Source organism: Somniosus microcephalus, chromosome 18, assembly GCF_052327205.1.
Source record: "Somniosus microcephalus isolate GS21.2 chromosome 18, FLI_Smic_1.0, whole genome shotgun sequence".
In the NCBI taxonomy this organism is placed as follows: domain Eukaryota; kingdom Metazoa; phylum Chordata; class Chondrichthyes; order Squaliformes; family Somniosidae; genus Somniosus; species Somniosus microcephalus.
In genome coordinates, this window is record NC_141004.1 from 82,173,764 (window position 1) to 82,190,266 (window position 16,503).

The window sequence follows — 16,503 nt, forward strand, 5'->3', positions numbered from 1 at the left end:
CTAAGGGTCAATTTATCATAGCCAATCAACCTTTTATACAAAGTGTGCAAAACAAGACACCAACCTTTCTATCGTTGTGTTTCTGTGTGACGTACAAGTCCAGTGTAGTTCCTGGGGACAGCTACTTCATCACTTCTCACCCTGTAATTACAGACTCCTTCACAGTCTGTACAGAATCCGAACAGGCCGTGAAATGTCAGCACTGACATGGGTCGTGTGTATAGAACTAACAACAGTGTCGTCAGTAAGGATGACAGCACCGCGGAGACAGAAGGACCAAGGTAAACCAGAACACAATACAGAGCTGTCATTGTGCACAGCTCCCCAGGGTCATTGCAGCAGTGCTCGGCATCTCGCTCAAACAGGGGCCGAAAGAGCCCACAGATGACTGAGAGATAGACAATTCCTGTAAACACTGACCCACGGCCCACGGTCAGACCGACTCACCACTGACCCACAGCCCAGGGTCAGACCGACTCACCACTGACCCACAGCCCAGGGTCAGACCGACTCACCACTGACCCACAGCCCAGGGTCAGACCGACTCACCACTGACCCACAGCCCAGGGTCAGACTGACTCACCAAACACTGACCCACAGCCCAGGGTCAGACCGACTCACCAAACACTGACCCACAGCCCAGGGTCAGACCGACTCACCACTGACCCACAGCCCAGGGTCAGACCGACTCACCACTGACCAACAGCCCAGGTTCAGACCGACTCACCAATGACCCACGGCCCAGGGTCAGACCGACTCACCACTGACCCACAGCCCAGGGTCAGACCGACTCACCACTGACCCACAGCCCAGGGTCAGACCGACTCACCACTGACCCACAGCCCAGAGTCAGACCGACTCACCAAATACTGACCCACAGCCCAGGGTCAGACCGACTCACCAAACACTGACCCACAGCCCAGGGTCAGACCGACTCACCACTGACCCACAGCCCAGGGTCAGACCGACTCACCACTGACCCACAGCCCAGGGTCAGACCGACTCACCACTGACCCACAGCCCAGGGTCAGACCGAATCACCACTGACCCACAGCCCAGGGTCAGACCGACTCACCACTGACCCACGGCCCAGGGTCAGACCGACTCACCACTGACCCACGGCCCAGGGTCAGACCGACTCACCACTGACCCACGGCCCAGGGTCAGACCGACTCACCAAACACTGACCCACGGCCCAGGGTCAGACCGACTCACCACTGACCCACAGCCCTGGGTCAGACCGACTCACCAAACACTGACCCACAGCCCAGGGTCAGACCGATTCACCAAACACTGACCCACAGCCCAGGGTCAGACCGATTCACCAAACACTGACCCACAGCCCAGGGTCAGACCGACTCACCAAACACTGACCCACAGCCCAGGGTCAGACCGACTCACCAAACAATGACCCACAGCCCAGGGTCAGACCGACTCACCAAACACTGACCCACAGCCCAGGGACAGACCGACTCACCAAACACTGACCCACAGCCCAGGGTCAGACCGACTCACCAAACACTGACCCACAGCCCATGGTCAGACCGACTCACCACTGACCCACAGCCCAGGGTCAGACCGATTCACCACTGACCCACAGCCCAGGGTCAGACCGACTCACCACTGACCCACAGCCCAGGGTCAGACCGACTCACCACTGACCCACAGCCCAGGGTCAGACCGACTCACCAAACACTGACCCACAGCCCAGGGTCAGACCGACTCACCAAACATTGACCCACGGCCCAGGGTGAGACCGACTCACCAAACACTGACCCACAGCCCAGGGTCAGACCGACTCACCACTGACCCACAGCCCAGGGTCAGACCGACTCACCACTGACCCACGGCCCAGAGTCAGACCGACTCAGCACTGACCCACAGCCCAGGTTCAGACCGACTCACCACTGACCCACAGCCCAGGGTCAGACCGACTCACCAAACACTGACCCACAGCCCAGGGTCAGACCGACTCACCAAATACTGACCCACAGCCCAGGGTCAGACCGACTCACCACTGACCCACAGCCCAGGGTCAGACCGACTCACCAAATACTGACCCACAGCCCAGGGTCAGACCGACTCACCACTGACCCACAGCCCAGGGTCAGAACGACTCACCACTGACCCACAGCCCAGAGTCAGACCGACTCACTACTTTCCCACAGCCCAGGGTCAGACCGACTCACCAAATCGTGACCCACAGCCCAGGGTCAGAACGACTCACCAAACACTGACACATAGCCCAGGGTCAGACCAACTCACCAAACACTGACCCACAGCCCAGGGTCAGACCGACTCACCAAACACTGACCCACGGCCCAGGGTCAGACCGACTCATCAAACACTGACCCACGGCCCAGGGTCAGACCGACTCACCAAACACTGACCCACAGCCCAGGGTCAGACCGACTCACCACTGACCCACAGCCCAGGGTCAGACCGACTCACCACTGACCCACAGCCCAGGGTCAGACCGAGTCACCACTGACCCACAGCCCAGGGTCAGACTGACTCACCACTGACCCACGGCCCAGGGTCAGACCGACTCTCTACTGACCCACAGCCCAGGGTCAGACCGACTCACCAAATACTGACCCACAGCCCAGGGTCAGACCGACTCACCAAACACTGACCCACAGCCCAGGGTCAGACCGACTCACCACTGACCCACGGCCCAGGGTCAGACCGACTCAGCACTGACCCACAGCCCAAGGTCAGACCGACTCACCACTGACCCACAGCCCAGGGTCAGACTGACTCACCAAACACTGACCCACAGCCCAGGGTCAGACCGACTCACCACTGACCCACAGCCCAGGGTCAGACCGACTCACCAAACACTGACCCACAGCCCAGGGTCAGACCGACTCACCACTGACCCACAGCCCAGGGTCAGACCGACTCACCACTGACCAACAGCCCAGGTTCAGACCGACTCACCAATGACCCACGGCCCAGGGTCAGACCGACTCACCACTGACCCACAGCCCAGGGTCAGACCGACTCACCACTGACCCACAGCCCAGGGTCAGACCGACTCACCACTGACCCACAGCCCAGAGTCAGACCGACTCACCAAATACTGACCCACAGCCCAGGGTCAGACCGACTCACCAAACACTGACCCACAGCCCAGGGTCAGACCGACTCACCACTGACCCACAGCCCAGGGTCAGACCGACTCACCACTGACCCACAGCCCAGGGTCAGACCGACTCACCACTGACCCACAGCCCAGGGTCAGACCGAATCACCACTGACCCACAGCCCAGGGTCAGACCGACTCACCACTGACCCACGGCCCAGGGTCAGACCGACTCACCACTGACCCACGGCCCAGGGTCAGACCGACTCACCACTGACCCACGGCCCAGGGTCAGACCGACTCACCAAACACTGACCCACGGCCCAGGGTCAGACCGACTCACCACTGACCCACAGCCCTGGGTCAGACCGACTCACCAAACACTGACCCACAGCCCAGGGTCAGACCGATTCACCAAACACTGACCCACAGCCCAGGGTCAGACCGATTCACCAAACACTGACCCACAGCCCAGGGTCAGACCGACTCACCAAACACTGACCCACAGCCCAGGGTCAGACCGACTCACCAAACAATGACCCACAGCCCAGGGTCAGACCGACTCACCAAACACTGACCCACAGCCCAGGGACAGACCGACTCACCAAACACTGACCCACAGCCCAGGGTCAGACCGACTCACCAAACACTGACCCACAGCCCATGGTCAGACCGACTCACCACTGACCCACAGCCCAGGGTCAGACCGATTCACCACTGACCCACAGCCCAGGGTCAGACCGACTCACCACTGACCCACAGCCCAGGGTCAGACCGACTCACCACTGACCGCCGGCCCAGGGTCAGACCGACTCACCAAACACTGACCCACAGCCCAGGGTCAGACCGACTCACCAAACACTGACCCACAGCCCAGGGTCAGACCGACTCACCAAACACTGACCCACGGCCCAGGGTGAGACCGACTCACCAAACACTGACCCACAGCCCAGGGTCAGACCGACTCACCACTGACCCACAGCCCAGGGTCAGACCGACTCACCACTGACCCACGGCCCAGAGTCAGACCGACTCAGCACTGACCCACAGCCCAGGTTCAGACCGACTCACCACTGACCCACAGCCCAGGGTCAGACCGACTCACCAAACACTGACCCACAGCCCAGGGTCAGACCGACTCACCAAATACTGACCCACAGCCCAGGGTCAGACCGACTCACCACTGACCCACAGCCCAGGGTCAGACCGACTCACCACTGACCCACAGCCCAGGGTCAGAACGACTCACCACTGACCCACAGCCCAGAGTCAGACCGACTCACTACTTTCCCACAGCCCAGGGTCAGACCGACTCACCAAATCGTGACCCACAGCCCAGGGTCAGACCGACTCAGCACTGACCCACAGCCCAGGTTCAGACCGACTCACCACTGACCCACTGCCCAGGGTCAGACCGACTCACCAAACACTGACCCACAGCCCAGGGTCAGACCGACTCACCAAATACTGACCCACAGCCCAGGGTCAGACCGACTCACCACTGACCCACAGCCCAGGGTCAGACCGACTCACCACTGACCCACAGCCCAGGGTCAGACCGACTCACCACTGACCCACAGCCCAGGGTCAGACCGACTCACCACTGACCCACGGCCCAGGGTCAGACCGACTCACCACTGACCCACAGCCCAGGGTCAGACCGACTCACCACTGACCCACAGCCCAGGGTCAGACCGAGTCACCACTGACCCACAGCCCAGGGTCAGACTGACTCACCACTGACCCACGGCCCAGGGTCAGACCGACTCACCACTGACCCACAGCCCAGGGTCAGACCGACTCACCAAACAATGTACTCACTGATGGTCTCTGTTACATTGTTATAGTATCACATCGTTAAATGGAACTACTTTGGTATGGTGTAGTTATATTGCTATGTGGCACACTGTGCACGGGCAGGACAAGGAATCCCGGAAAAGGTAATCTGTGACAATGGAACCCAGTTCACATCGAGTGAATTCCGAGCTCTGGCAGAAAAGTATGGGTTCAAAATAGTAACCTCATCCCCACATTTCCCAAGGGGACACGGGTTCATCAAAAGACAGATCCAGACTGTCAAGAGAACTCTCATCAAAAATAGTGAGATGGGGGAAGACCAAGACCTTGCCCTCCTATCACTCAGATCAACACCACTGAAAGCAGACATGAAATCACCTGCGGCATTGCTGAATGGGAGGAAGTTTAAGACTGCACTACCAGCAAAAATACATCCTCCCCAGGACCAGGAGGACTTCAGACAGAAGCTGGCAGAAGCACAAATCGTAGGAAGCAAACATTACGATAAACATGCAAAGACGCTACCAGAATTGCTGAATGGACAATCAGTGCATGTGCAAGACCCGGTGTTGAAAACTTGGAATCCAGCCAAGGTCATTGGAAAAGCTGATACTCCAAGATCCTACTTCGTAGAGACTGAACCTGGTAACCAATGCAGACGGAACAGACTCCACATCAGACCTTTACCTGAACTGGATAAGCAGCAGACAACATCAGCAACATTGACAACACCAGCTACCACAAGCAGCACAACACCAGAAACAAGCGCCACAAATCAAACAACCACGAGCATGCACACTCCAACTCCAAAGGTGACAGCAACAACAACGAGAGCGGAACACACCAAAACACCGCAGAGAGGAATGGTCACCACCAAATCCACAAGGTGGAGGGACAACATCCAACCACCTGAGCAATATCGCGAATAAAAAAAAACTCACGATTCTTTGCAGTTGATAATAATAGTTTAGATATAATATTTGTTAATTTAAATTGTTAAATTTCATGTTTTAGTTTTTTTTGAGAAAGAGGGATGTTACATTGTTATAGTATCACACCGTTAAATGGAACTACTTTGGTATGGAACTACTTTGGTATGGTGTAGTTATATTGCTATGTGGCACACTGTGCACGGGCAGTGCACAGTGCAGCGTTGGACATCTTGTATCACTCCGCACCATGCGGCAGCACAGAAACAAGGCAAGAATGCAGCTAGTAAAAGCAGTAACTAAAATGAGCTAAAAGTGTCTATATTATTTTTAGTATAAGAACACACGGAGACACAACAGTCTCACTTTGTTTTTGGTTTCTGGTAACAAACATACAGCTCTCTGCTATTTCTAACGGTTTTGAGTTGAAATGCTCCTCGAGTTTCTTGACAATTTTTTGCCAATTTCCATAGACATCTGGCGCGATCTCCGTTAGAGAAATGGCTTTTTTCCATTCAGGAATTACTTGAACATTCTCATCTGCACCTTCAGTCTCAATAATGTTTTTGGCCCTAAAAAACATCTCCATCCGCTCGGTGTAAGAACTGAATGGCTCGCGAGCTCGGTCACACATGCCGAGGCTTCCGATGAATCCCGTAGGAGCGGCTATGACTGTCCCGATCCCGACGAACAGTGACTCAGCTCGCTACATGTGTACCTGTGAGAATCAATGCTGCTATTGCTGGGTATACACACACAAAGGCAAAGCACATACAATTCTGCATCAGCATTAACAGTAAAACATCACAAAAATTCAGTTTAAGTGTCACAAATTCACCTTAAACATTTCCACTCGAAAGTTGAACACTGTGTCCTTCCATGATCCCTAAAAATGTCTTTGGGATCCCATCCTCGTCGCCAAAATGTAATATATGTGGGTAGAACAAATGAAGGACAGAGACGGTGAGCTGCGAGTTCACGAGCTTGCTTTACTAGGCTAGAGCGAACTGAGCATGCTCATATTAAACCATGTGACAAACCATGTGACTCTACATTACAGAGGTGTTGCTTAACCAGCGAGCACAGGAGCGATGGGTGAACGGGATTTGGTGCGAGTTAGGACAGGGGCAGCCGAGTTTTGGATGACCTCAATTTTACCGGGGGTTGAGTGTGGTAGGCCAACCAGGAGTGTGTTGGAATAGTGGGCTATCAGAATTGGGTAGGAGCGACCTGCTTTAATTTATTCTCTCTCATCACTTGAAAATAGCAACTCGCTCCCTCTTCATTTCTCTCTTCCTCCTTGATGTGCCTTCAATAACCACAAAACTAGCAGTTATAGACTTTAACAAGTTGGCTTTTAATCACTAAGATCAGAGCTAACATCTCAACACACTGACTGGCTCGCAGGAATGAGTCATGCAGGTTAGTCAGGAAAGAGGAAGTGAAACTGTACACCGTGTGGGGGAGGGTAATATACACGAGTGCAAAACGAATACAGGCAAGAACAAACAGATTTCATTACATTCACCCCTTCTTTAGATTTAGTCCATCGGGGTGATGTTTCTTAAAAGTTGGTATAAGTGAGTCTGTCAGGAGGTTTTGTGGTTCTCAGTGATCGGCGCAAAGCCGGTCGGGGTGCCTCTAGGGGAATGGATTCTGGTTCCTCCGCTGTCCGGGCCTCCGCAGTGTCTTCCAGGTTATCTGCAGTGTCCTCCAGGTTAAAGTTGGGTTTTGATACCTCTGGGCGTCCTGTCTCTTTTTGGTGTAGGTCTTCCTCGGGTAGTCTCTCATCGTTCTCTCCGCTCCCCGAGGGAGCGAGGTCTTTTATGGAAACAGTGTCCTCTCGCCCGTCAGAGTATTCGATATAGGCGTACTGAGGGTTTGCATGGAGGAGCTGTACCTTTTCCACAAGGGGGTCCGTTTTATGGCCTCTCACGTGCTTCCGCAATAGTACTGTCCCCGGAGACGTCAGCCACGCGGGTAGAGATATGCCCGAGGTAGATTTCTGGGGGAAAACGAACATCTTTTCGTGAGAGGTAGCGTTAGTGGCAGTACATAACAGAGACCTTATGGAGTGGAGCATGTCTGGGAGGACTTCCTGCCAGCGGGAGGTCGGAAGGCCTTTTGACTTTAAGGCTAACGTGACAGCCTTCCAAACAGTAGCATTCTCCCTTTCCACTTGCCCATTACCCCGGGGGTTGTAGCTAGTGGTTCTGCTAGTGGCTATCCCCTTCGAGAGCAAGAACTGGCGCAGCTCGTCACTCATGAATGACGTCCCCCTATCGCTGTGTATGTAGTTCGGCGTGCCAAACATGCAGAATAGATTACCGAGACACTTGATGACCGTGGCACTGGTCATGTCTGGGCAGGGAATGGCGAAGGGGAAGCGGGAATATTCATCGATGATATTGAGGAAGTATACGTTACGGTCGGCAGAGGGAAGGGGTCCCTTGAAGTCCAGACTTAGGCGCTCGAATGGCCGTGTGGCTTTGATAAGGTGTGCACGGTCAGGCCTGTAGAAACGAGACTTGCATTCTGCACAGAAGCGGCAGGCTCTGGTCATTGCCCTGACCTCCTCGATGGAGTGGGGCAGATTGTGGGACTTTATAAAATGGTATAGTCGGGTGACCCCTGGGTGACAGAGGTCGTTGTGGAGACCCTGTAATTTGTCCGTATGAATGCTGGCACACATTCCCCGCGATAGGGCGTCTGGGGGTTCATTAAGGGCTCCCGGCCTGTACATAATATCATAGTCGAACGTGGATAGTTCGATCCTCCACCTGAGTATTTTGTCATTCTTGATTTTCCCCCTTTGTTTGTTATTAAACATGAAAGCCACCGACTGCTGGTCGGTGAGCAGGGTGAAACGTTTGCCGGCTAGGTAGTGTCTCCAGTGCCGCACTGCCTCCACTATAGCCTGTGCCTCCTTCTCGACAGAAGAGTGCCTGATTTCAGGTCCCTGAAGGGTTCGGGAGAAGAAGGCCACAGGTCTCCCAGCCTGATTGAGGGTCGCAGCTAAGGCAAAGTCTGACGCATCGCTTTCGACTTGAAAGGGAATGCTTTCGTCCACTGCACACAGTGCAGCCCTTTCAATGTCCTGTTTGATACTGGTGAAAGCCTCCCGAGCTTCAGCTGATAGTGGGAAGGACGTTGATTTAATGAGGGGTCGGGCCTTATCAGAGTAATTGGGCACCCATTGGGCATAATACGAAAAAAATCCCAGGCACCTTTTTAAAGCTTTGGGATTGTGTGGCAGGGGCAGTTCCTTTAGGGGGCGTAATCGGTCAGGGTCCGGTCCAATTACCCCATCTTCCACCACACAGCCGAGGATACAGAGACGGGTTGTGTTGAAGACACATTTGTCTTCGTTGTAGGTTAGATTCAGCTTTAGGGCAGTTTTTAAAAATCTCGCAAGATTTAGATCGTGGTCTTGCTGGTTGTGCCCGCAGATAGTGACATTGTCCAGATAGGGGTAGGTAGCTTGTAGTTTATTCTCGTCAACCATGCGGTCCATCTCACGTTGGAAGACCGAGACCCCATTTGTTACCCCGAAGGGCACTCTGAGAAAATGGTAGAGGCGCCCGTTCGCCTCGAAGGTGGTGTATGGGCGGTCCTCCGTTCTAATGGAGAGCTGGTGATACGCGGATTTGAGATCGATAGTCGAGAAGACTCGGTATTGCGCAATCTGGTTGACCATTTCTGATATGCGGGGTAAAGGGTAGGCGTCCAGCTGGGTATAAATATTAACAGTCTGGCTGTAGTCAATTACCATCCGTTTCTTTTCGCTATTTTTAACTATGACTACTTGGGCACGCCACGGGCTGGTACTGCATTCAATAATGCCTTCCCGCAGGAGTCTGTCCACTTCCGCCTTGATAAAGTGTCTCTCTTCCAGACTGTACCGTCTACTTTTGGTCGCCATGGGCCCACAGTTCGGAGCGAGATTAGCGAATAAAGAGGGCGGGCTGATTTTTAAGGTTGATAGGCCACAGACTGTGAGTGGCGGCTGGGACCCGCCATATGCTAGCGTGACACTTTCGTGGTGGCACTGGAAGTCCAGGCCCAAGATTACATTAACACAGATTTCTGGCATCACGAGGAGTTTAAAATCCTTGTAGTCCGTGCGTTTTATCGTCAGTGTTACCACACAGTAGCCCAAAAATGTCCGAAGTGTGGGGCTTAGCAGCCATAGCAATTCTGCTCCGTGTAGGGGTTACCGTTAATGAGTGCTGCCGTACCAGGCTAGGGTGGATAAAACTCTCGGTACTCCCACAGTCAATTAAACATTTCGTTAAATTCCCGTTTACCTGTATGTCCATCATGGATTTTGTCAACAGGTGTGGCCTGGATTGATCCACCGTGATCGAAGCCACTGTTGGGCCCTGGGCGGCCGTTGAGTCGGGAAAAGATGGCGGATCCCAAGATGGCGGCCCGCATGGCACGCACGAGGCGGTGACGGAGTTGGAAATCGGATTCCCCTTGCAGACTTTGCTAAAATGCCCCTTTTTCTTACATTTGAAGCATGTAGTGTCCTTCGCTGGGCATCGTTGTCTGGGGTGCTTGGCCTGGCCGCAGAAGTAGCATTTCGGGCCTCGAGACATTGCCGCTGTAGTAGGACTCCTGGGTGGACTTCTGTGTGGGGACTCCGGCGGTGTAGAGCTGGTCTGAGACCTGGATGGGGAAGATGGCTGATTCCAAGATGGCAGCCCGCTCGGCGCGCACGAGACGGTGAGGGCCGCATGGCCGGAAGAATAAGAGTCAGAGTTTTTCTGGGCCACGTCCAGCGATCGCGCAGTGGCCACTGCCTTTTTTAAGTCCAGGACCTCCTTCTCCAGCAGTCTCTGCCGGATATAATTCGATTTGAGGCCCGTGATGAAGGAATCGCGGACCAATTCGTCAGAGTACGCGTTGGCCGTCACGGCCTTGCAGTTACAGTCCCGGACCAAGTCCTTTAGGCCCTGTAAGAAATCGTCCATTGATTCCTCAGGTCGCTGCCTGAGTGTAGCCAGCAGATGTCTGGCGTACACTTCGTTTACTGGCCTCTGGTATTGGGCCTTCAGGATAGTGATGGCCTCCGTGTAAGAGGTGGCGTCCCGGATGAACGAATAAATCCGATGATTAACGCGAGTAGTCAGTAGACTCAGTTTATCTACCTCGCTAGCGGATGAGGCCCTCGCGAAGAGTTTGAAGCATTTGAGCCAGTGTCCAAATTGATTTGATGCTTCAGCAGAATGTGGATCCAAGTCCAGACGCTCTGGTTTTAGGAGTCGATCCATCCTAGTATTCTTTAGTGATTAAAATTAATGTGCCTTCAATAACCACAAAACTAGCAGTTATAGACTTTAACAAGTTGGCTTTTAATCACTAAGATCAGAGCAAACATCTCAACACACTGACTGGCTCGCAGGAATGAGTCATACAGGTTAGTCAGGAAAGAGGAAGTGAAACTATACACCGTGTGGGGGAGGGTAATATACACGAGTGCAAAACGAATACAGGCAAGAACGAATACAGGCAAGAACAAACAGATTTCATTACACTCCTTTAGTCTTCAGACAAGCTTATCCCCCCTAAACTCTTCCTCTCCTCTCTGGGTCAGTGTGTGGTGAGTGTGAGTCGGTCTGACCCTGGGCCGTGGGTCAGTGTTTGGTGAGTTGGTCTGACCCTGGGCCGGCGGTCAGTGTTGGTGAATCGGTCTGACCCTGGGCTGTGGGTCAGTGTTTGCTGAGTCGGACTGACCCTGGGCCGGCGGTCAGTGTTTGGTGAGTCAGTCTGACCCTGGGCTGTGGGTCAGTGTTTGGTGAGTCGGTCTGACCCTGGGCTGTGGGTCAGTGTTTGGTGAGTCGGTCTGACCCTGGGCGGTGGGTCACTGTTTGCTGAGTCGGACTGACCCTGGGCCGGCGGTTAGTCTTTGGTGAGTCGGTCTGACCCTGGGCTGTGGGTCAGTGTTTGGTGAGTCGGTCTGACCCTGGGCCGTGGGTCAGTGTTTGATGAGTCGGTCTGACCCTGGGCCGGCGGTCAGTGTTTGGTGAGTCGGTCTGACCCTGGGCTGTTGGTCAGTGTTTGGTGAGTCCGTCTGACCCTGGGCCGTGGGTCAGTGTTTGATGAGTCGGTCTGACCCTGGGCCGGCGGTCAGTGTTTGGTGAGTCGGTCTGACCCTGGGCCATGGGTCAGTGTTGGTGAGTCGGTCTGACCCTGGGCCATGGGTCAGTGTTGGTGAATCGGTCTGACCCTGGGCCGGCGGTCAGTGTTTGGTGAATCGGTCTGACCCTGGGCTGTTGGTCAGTGTTTGGTGAGTCCGTCTGACCCTGGGCCGGCGGTCAGTGTTTGGTGAGTCGGTCTGACCCTGGGCTGTGGGTCAGTGTTTGGTGAGTTGGTCTGACCCTGGGCCATGGGTCAGTGTTTGGTGAGTCGGTCTGACCCTGGGCTGTGGGTCAGTATTTGGTGAGGTGGTCTGACCCTGGGCCGGCGGTCAGTGTCTGGTGAGTCGGTCTGACCCTGGGCTGTGGGTCAGTATTTGGTGAGTCGGTCTGACCCTGGGCTGTGGGTCAGTGGTGAGTCGGTCTGACCCTGGGCTGTGGGTCAGTGTTTGGTGAGTCGGTCTGACCCTGGGCTGTGGGTCAGTGTTTGGTGAGTCGGTCTGACCCTGGGCCGGCGGTCAGTGTTTGGTGAGTTGGTCTGACCCTGGGCTGTGGGTCAGTGTTTGGTGAGTTGGTCTGACCCTGGGCCGTGGGTCAGTGTTTGGTGAGTCTGTTGTGTATGTACCTTTAAGAGAGAACTGTTTTACAGCCCCTGTATACTGTCGTACCAGCAGTGACCACACCTGTATATAAAGCCGGAGCAGGCTTCTGTACTTCAGTCTTGAGAGTACTTTACCCCAGTAAACACCTGTTGATTGTTAAGTTACAGCATCCGTGCAGTTCTTGGGGAAACATCCTCTTTAAAGAATCACCGATCTAACAGTGGCAACGAGTGTCGATTCGAATCTACCTGCAACTCTGCATTTCCCTTCGAGGATTCGCTCCAGGAGGGCAGTGGAAGAAAGTCGAGGCCAGAAACACGGGCGTCGACCACGAGCAACCGCTCAGTTGTCCGGCAGAGAGTGAACATCGCAGGGGAGGCTGTGGAGAGCCGGGCTTGGTTCCCCAGCCACGACAATCAGCAACAGACTGACGACAGGTACCAGGTGCAGCGCAGACCCTTCCCAGACAGTGGCGGCTGGAGCCGACCGATGGCAGAGAAAAAGCTGAGCAGCGTCGACGGGGTAAGATAGAGGGTGAAGCTCACAGGGCGCAGCCGGGGGCTGAAAACCGAGCGGCGTCGAGGAAAAACAAAACGGAGAGAGAGAGGGTAAAGCAGCAGCCGGGTTCAGGACCGAGCGGCGGAAATGGGAAAGGCGCACAGAAAAAAAAAACACGCAGAGCACAGCCAGGGCTCAAGGGCTGAACAGTGTCCGCGGGGAGAAGAAGGGACAGCGCGGGAGACGCCATTGAGCCACGGAGAAGAAGGAAGAGCGCGGGAGACACCATTTTTAGAAGCCGCAGCGGAGAAGAAGGGCGAGCGCGGGAAGAAAGGAAAGCGTGGGAGACGCCATTTTGTGCCAGCGTAGAAGAAGGGAAAGCGCGGGAGATGCCATTTTTGACAGTTAAATCACATCCAGGGATGCCGAAGAGTGGCAGTATCTCTACGTTCGACAATGAAGTCGAAGATTGGGCAACATATGTGGAACGTATTGAGGTGTACTGCAGGGCGAATGAAGTGCCAGATGCTAGGAAAGCACTAGTTTTGTTAAATTCCATGGGTGCAAAAACTTATGGGTTACTGCGAAACCTAATAACCCCAGAGAAGCCTGTGAATAAGAATTTCGAAAGCATAGTAGAAATCCTACAGGACCGCTTAAACCCCACATCGCTGCTGATAGCAGAACGATTTAAGTTCCATAAAAGGGACCAACACAAAGACGAAAGCAATGCTGAGTACTTAACGGAACTGCGCAAGCTATCGAAACACTGCCAGTTTGGAGTGGGACTAGCAGATACGTTAAGGGACAAGTTTGTGTGTGGGCTTCAAAGTGAAGGAACCCAGAAACGGCTTTTATCAGAAAAGGATCTTACGTTGGACAAGGCTTTCAGTATGGCATAGAAACATAGAAACATAGAAGATAGGAGCAGGAGTAGGCCATTCGGCCCTTCGAGCCTGCTCCGCCATTCAATGAGATCATGGCTGATCATCCAAATTCAGTACCCTGTCCCTGCCTTCTCCCCATATCCCTTGATCCCTTTAGCCTCAAGAAATATATCCAACTCTTTCTTGAATATATTTAATGAACTGGCCTCCACCGCCCTCTGCAGCAGAGAATTCCACAGGTTAACCACTCTCTGGGTGAAGAAATTCCTCCTCATTTCAGACCTAAATGGCTTACCCCTTATCCTTAGACTATGACCCCTGGTTCTGGACTCCCCGGCCATCAGAAACATCCTTTCTGCATCTAGTCTCTCCAGACCTGACAGAATTTTATAGGTTTTGATGAGATCCCCTCTCAATCTTCTAAACTCCAGTGAGTATTGTAATGATATCAGCAAATAGTGATGTTATTTGCCTGTTCGATTATGATGTCTTAATAGCATGATTGCAGGTATTGATTACTTATGCCTGACCAGCAGAGGTCATGTGACCGAGAGAAGCAAGGCAGAGAGTTTTACTTTCACTTTGATTCTAGCTGCATCACAGCATAGAGTGTTCTGTAAAAAGGCTGTTAAAAAGAGTTGAATAGACTTTAGATTAAAACAACTTTCTCTTTCAATAAATGAGTCTTTATTGAACCCAAGAAGAAATCAAAACAAGTATAAGCCCAATTGACACAATCTCTCCTCGTACGTCATTCCTGCCATCCCAGGTATCAGCCTGGTGAATCTTCGCTGCACTCCCTCCATGGCAAGAACGTCCTTCCTCAGGTAAGGTGACCAAAACTGCACACAATACTCAAGGTGCGGTCTCACCAAGGCCCTGTAGAACTGCAGCAAGGCATCCTTGTTCTTGTGCTCGAACCCCATTGCTACGAAGGCCAACATACCATTTGCCTTCTTAACCGCCTGCTGCACCTGCATGCTTACCTTCAGCGACTGGTGCACAAGAACACCCAGGTCTCTTTGCACTTCCCCTTCTCCCAATCTATTGCCATTCAAATAATAATCTGCCTTCCTGTTTTTGCCACCAAAGTGGATAACCTCACATTTATCCACATTATAGTGCATTTGCCATGTTTCTGCCCAATCACCCAACCTGTCCAAATCATACTGGAGTTTCATGACATCCTCCTCACAGCATACCCTCCCACCCAGCTTTGTGTCATCTGCAAATTTGGAGATATTACATCCAATTCCCTTGTTCAGATCATTAATATATATTGTGAACAGCTGGGGTCCTAGGACCGATCCTTGCGGTACCCCACTAGTCACTGCCTAGAGGAGTATAAAAAATGCAGGGGCATACTTAAAAAAGAAATTAGGAGGGCGAGGAGGGGCCATGAAATAACACTGGCGAGCAAAATAAAGGAAAATCCTAAGATGTTTTATAAGTATATTAAGGGCAAGAGGATAACCAGGGAAAGGGTAGGGCCCATTAGGGACCAAAGTGGCAATCTGTGTGTAGAGCCAGATGATGTAGGCGGGGTTTTAAATGAATTTTTTGCATCTGTGTTCACTATGGAGAAAGACGATGCAGACATAGAAATCGGGCAAGGGGGCTGTGACATACTTGAACATATTAGCATCGAGAGGGAGGAGGTGCTAGCGGTTTTAGCAGGCCAAAAAGTGGATAAATCCCCAGGCCCAGACGAGATGTATCCCAGGCTGCTGTGGGAGGCAAAGGAGGAGATTGCAGGGGCTCTGACACAAATTTTCAGAACCTCTCTGGCCACAGGGGATGTACCAGAGGACTGGAGAACAGCTAACGTAGTACCATTATTCAAGAAGGGTAGCAGGGATAAACCAGGGAATTACAGGCCAGTGAGCCTAACATCTGTGGTAGGGAAATTATTGGAAAAAATTCTGAGGGACAAAATTAGTCTCCACTTGGAGAGGCAAGGATTAATCGGGGATAGTCAGCATGGCTTTGTCAAGGGTAAATCATGTCTGACAAATCTGATTGAATTTTTCGAGGGGGTGACTAGGGGGGTGGATGAGGGAAATGCTGTGGATGTGGTTTACATGGACCTCAGTAAAGCTTTTGACAAAGTCCCGCATAGGAGACTGGTCAAGAAGGTAAGAGCCCATGGGATCCAGGGTGCCTTGGCGCGTTGGATCCTAAACTGGCTGAGTGGCAGGAGGCAGAGGGTGATGGTCAAAGGATGCTTTTGTGACTGGAAGCCTGTGTCCAGTGGGGTACCTCAGGGATCGGTGCTGGGTCCCTTGCTGTTTGTGATCTACATAAATGATTTGGATGAGAATGTAAAAGGTATGATCAGTAAGTTCGCAGATGACACGAAAATTGGTGGGGTGGTAAATTGTGAGGAGGAAAGCCTCAGGCTACAGGACGATATAAACGGGTTGGTCAGATGGGCGGAAAAGTGGCAAATGGAATTTAACCCTGAAAAGTGCGAGGTGATGCATTTTGGACGGACAAATAAGGCAAGGGAATACACAATGAGTGGTAGGACCCTAGGAAGTACAGAGGGTCAGAGGGACCTTG

At 52.9% G+C, this 16,503-nt stretch overlaps 1 protein-coding gene across 1 annotated transcript in view; it reads left to right on the forward strand.

Annotated features, from left to right (window-relative positions):
* The first annotated feature begins 250 nt into the window (after nucleotides 1-250).
* The window catches only part of LOC147105416 (uncharacterized), a 765,681-nt gene continuing 749,428 nt past the window's right edge, over nucleotides 251-16,503 (forward strand). The window contains exon 1 of the mRNA XM_086011726.1: nucleotides 251-281. Coding sequence (XP_085867852.1) covers nucleotides 251-281 — 31 coding nt within the window. The remainder of the gene's footprint in view (nucleotides 282-16,503) is intronic.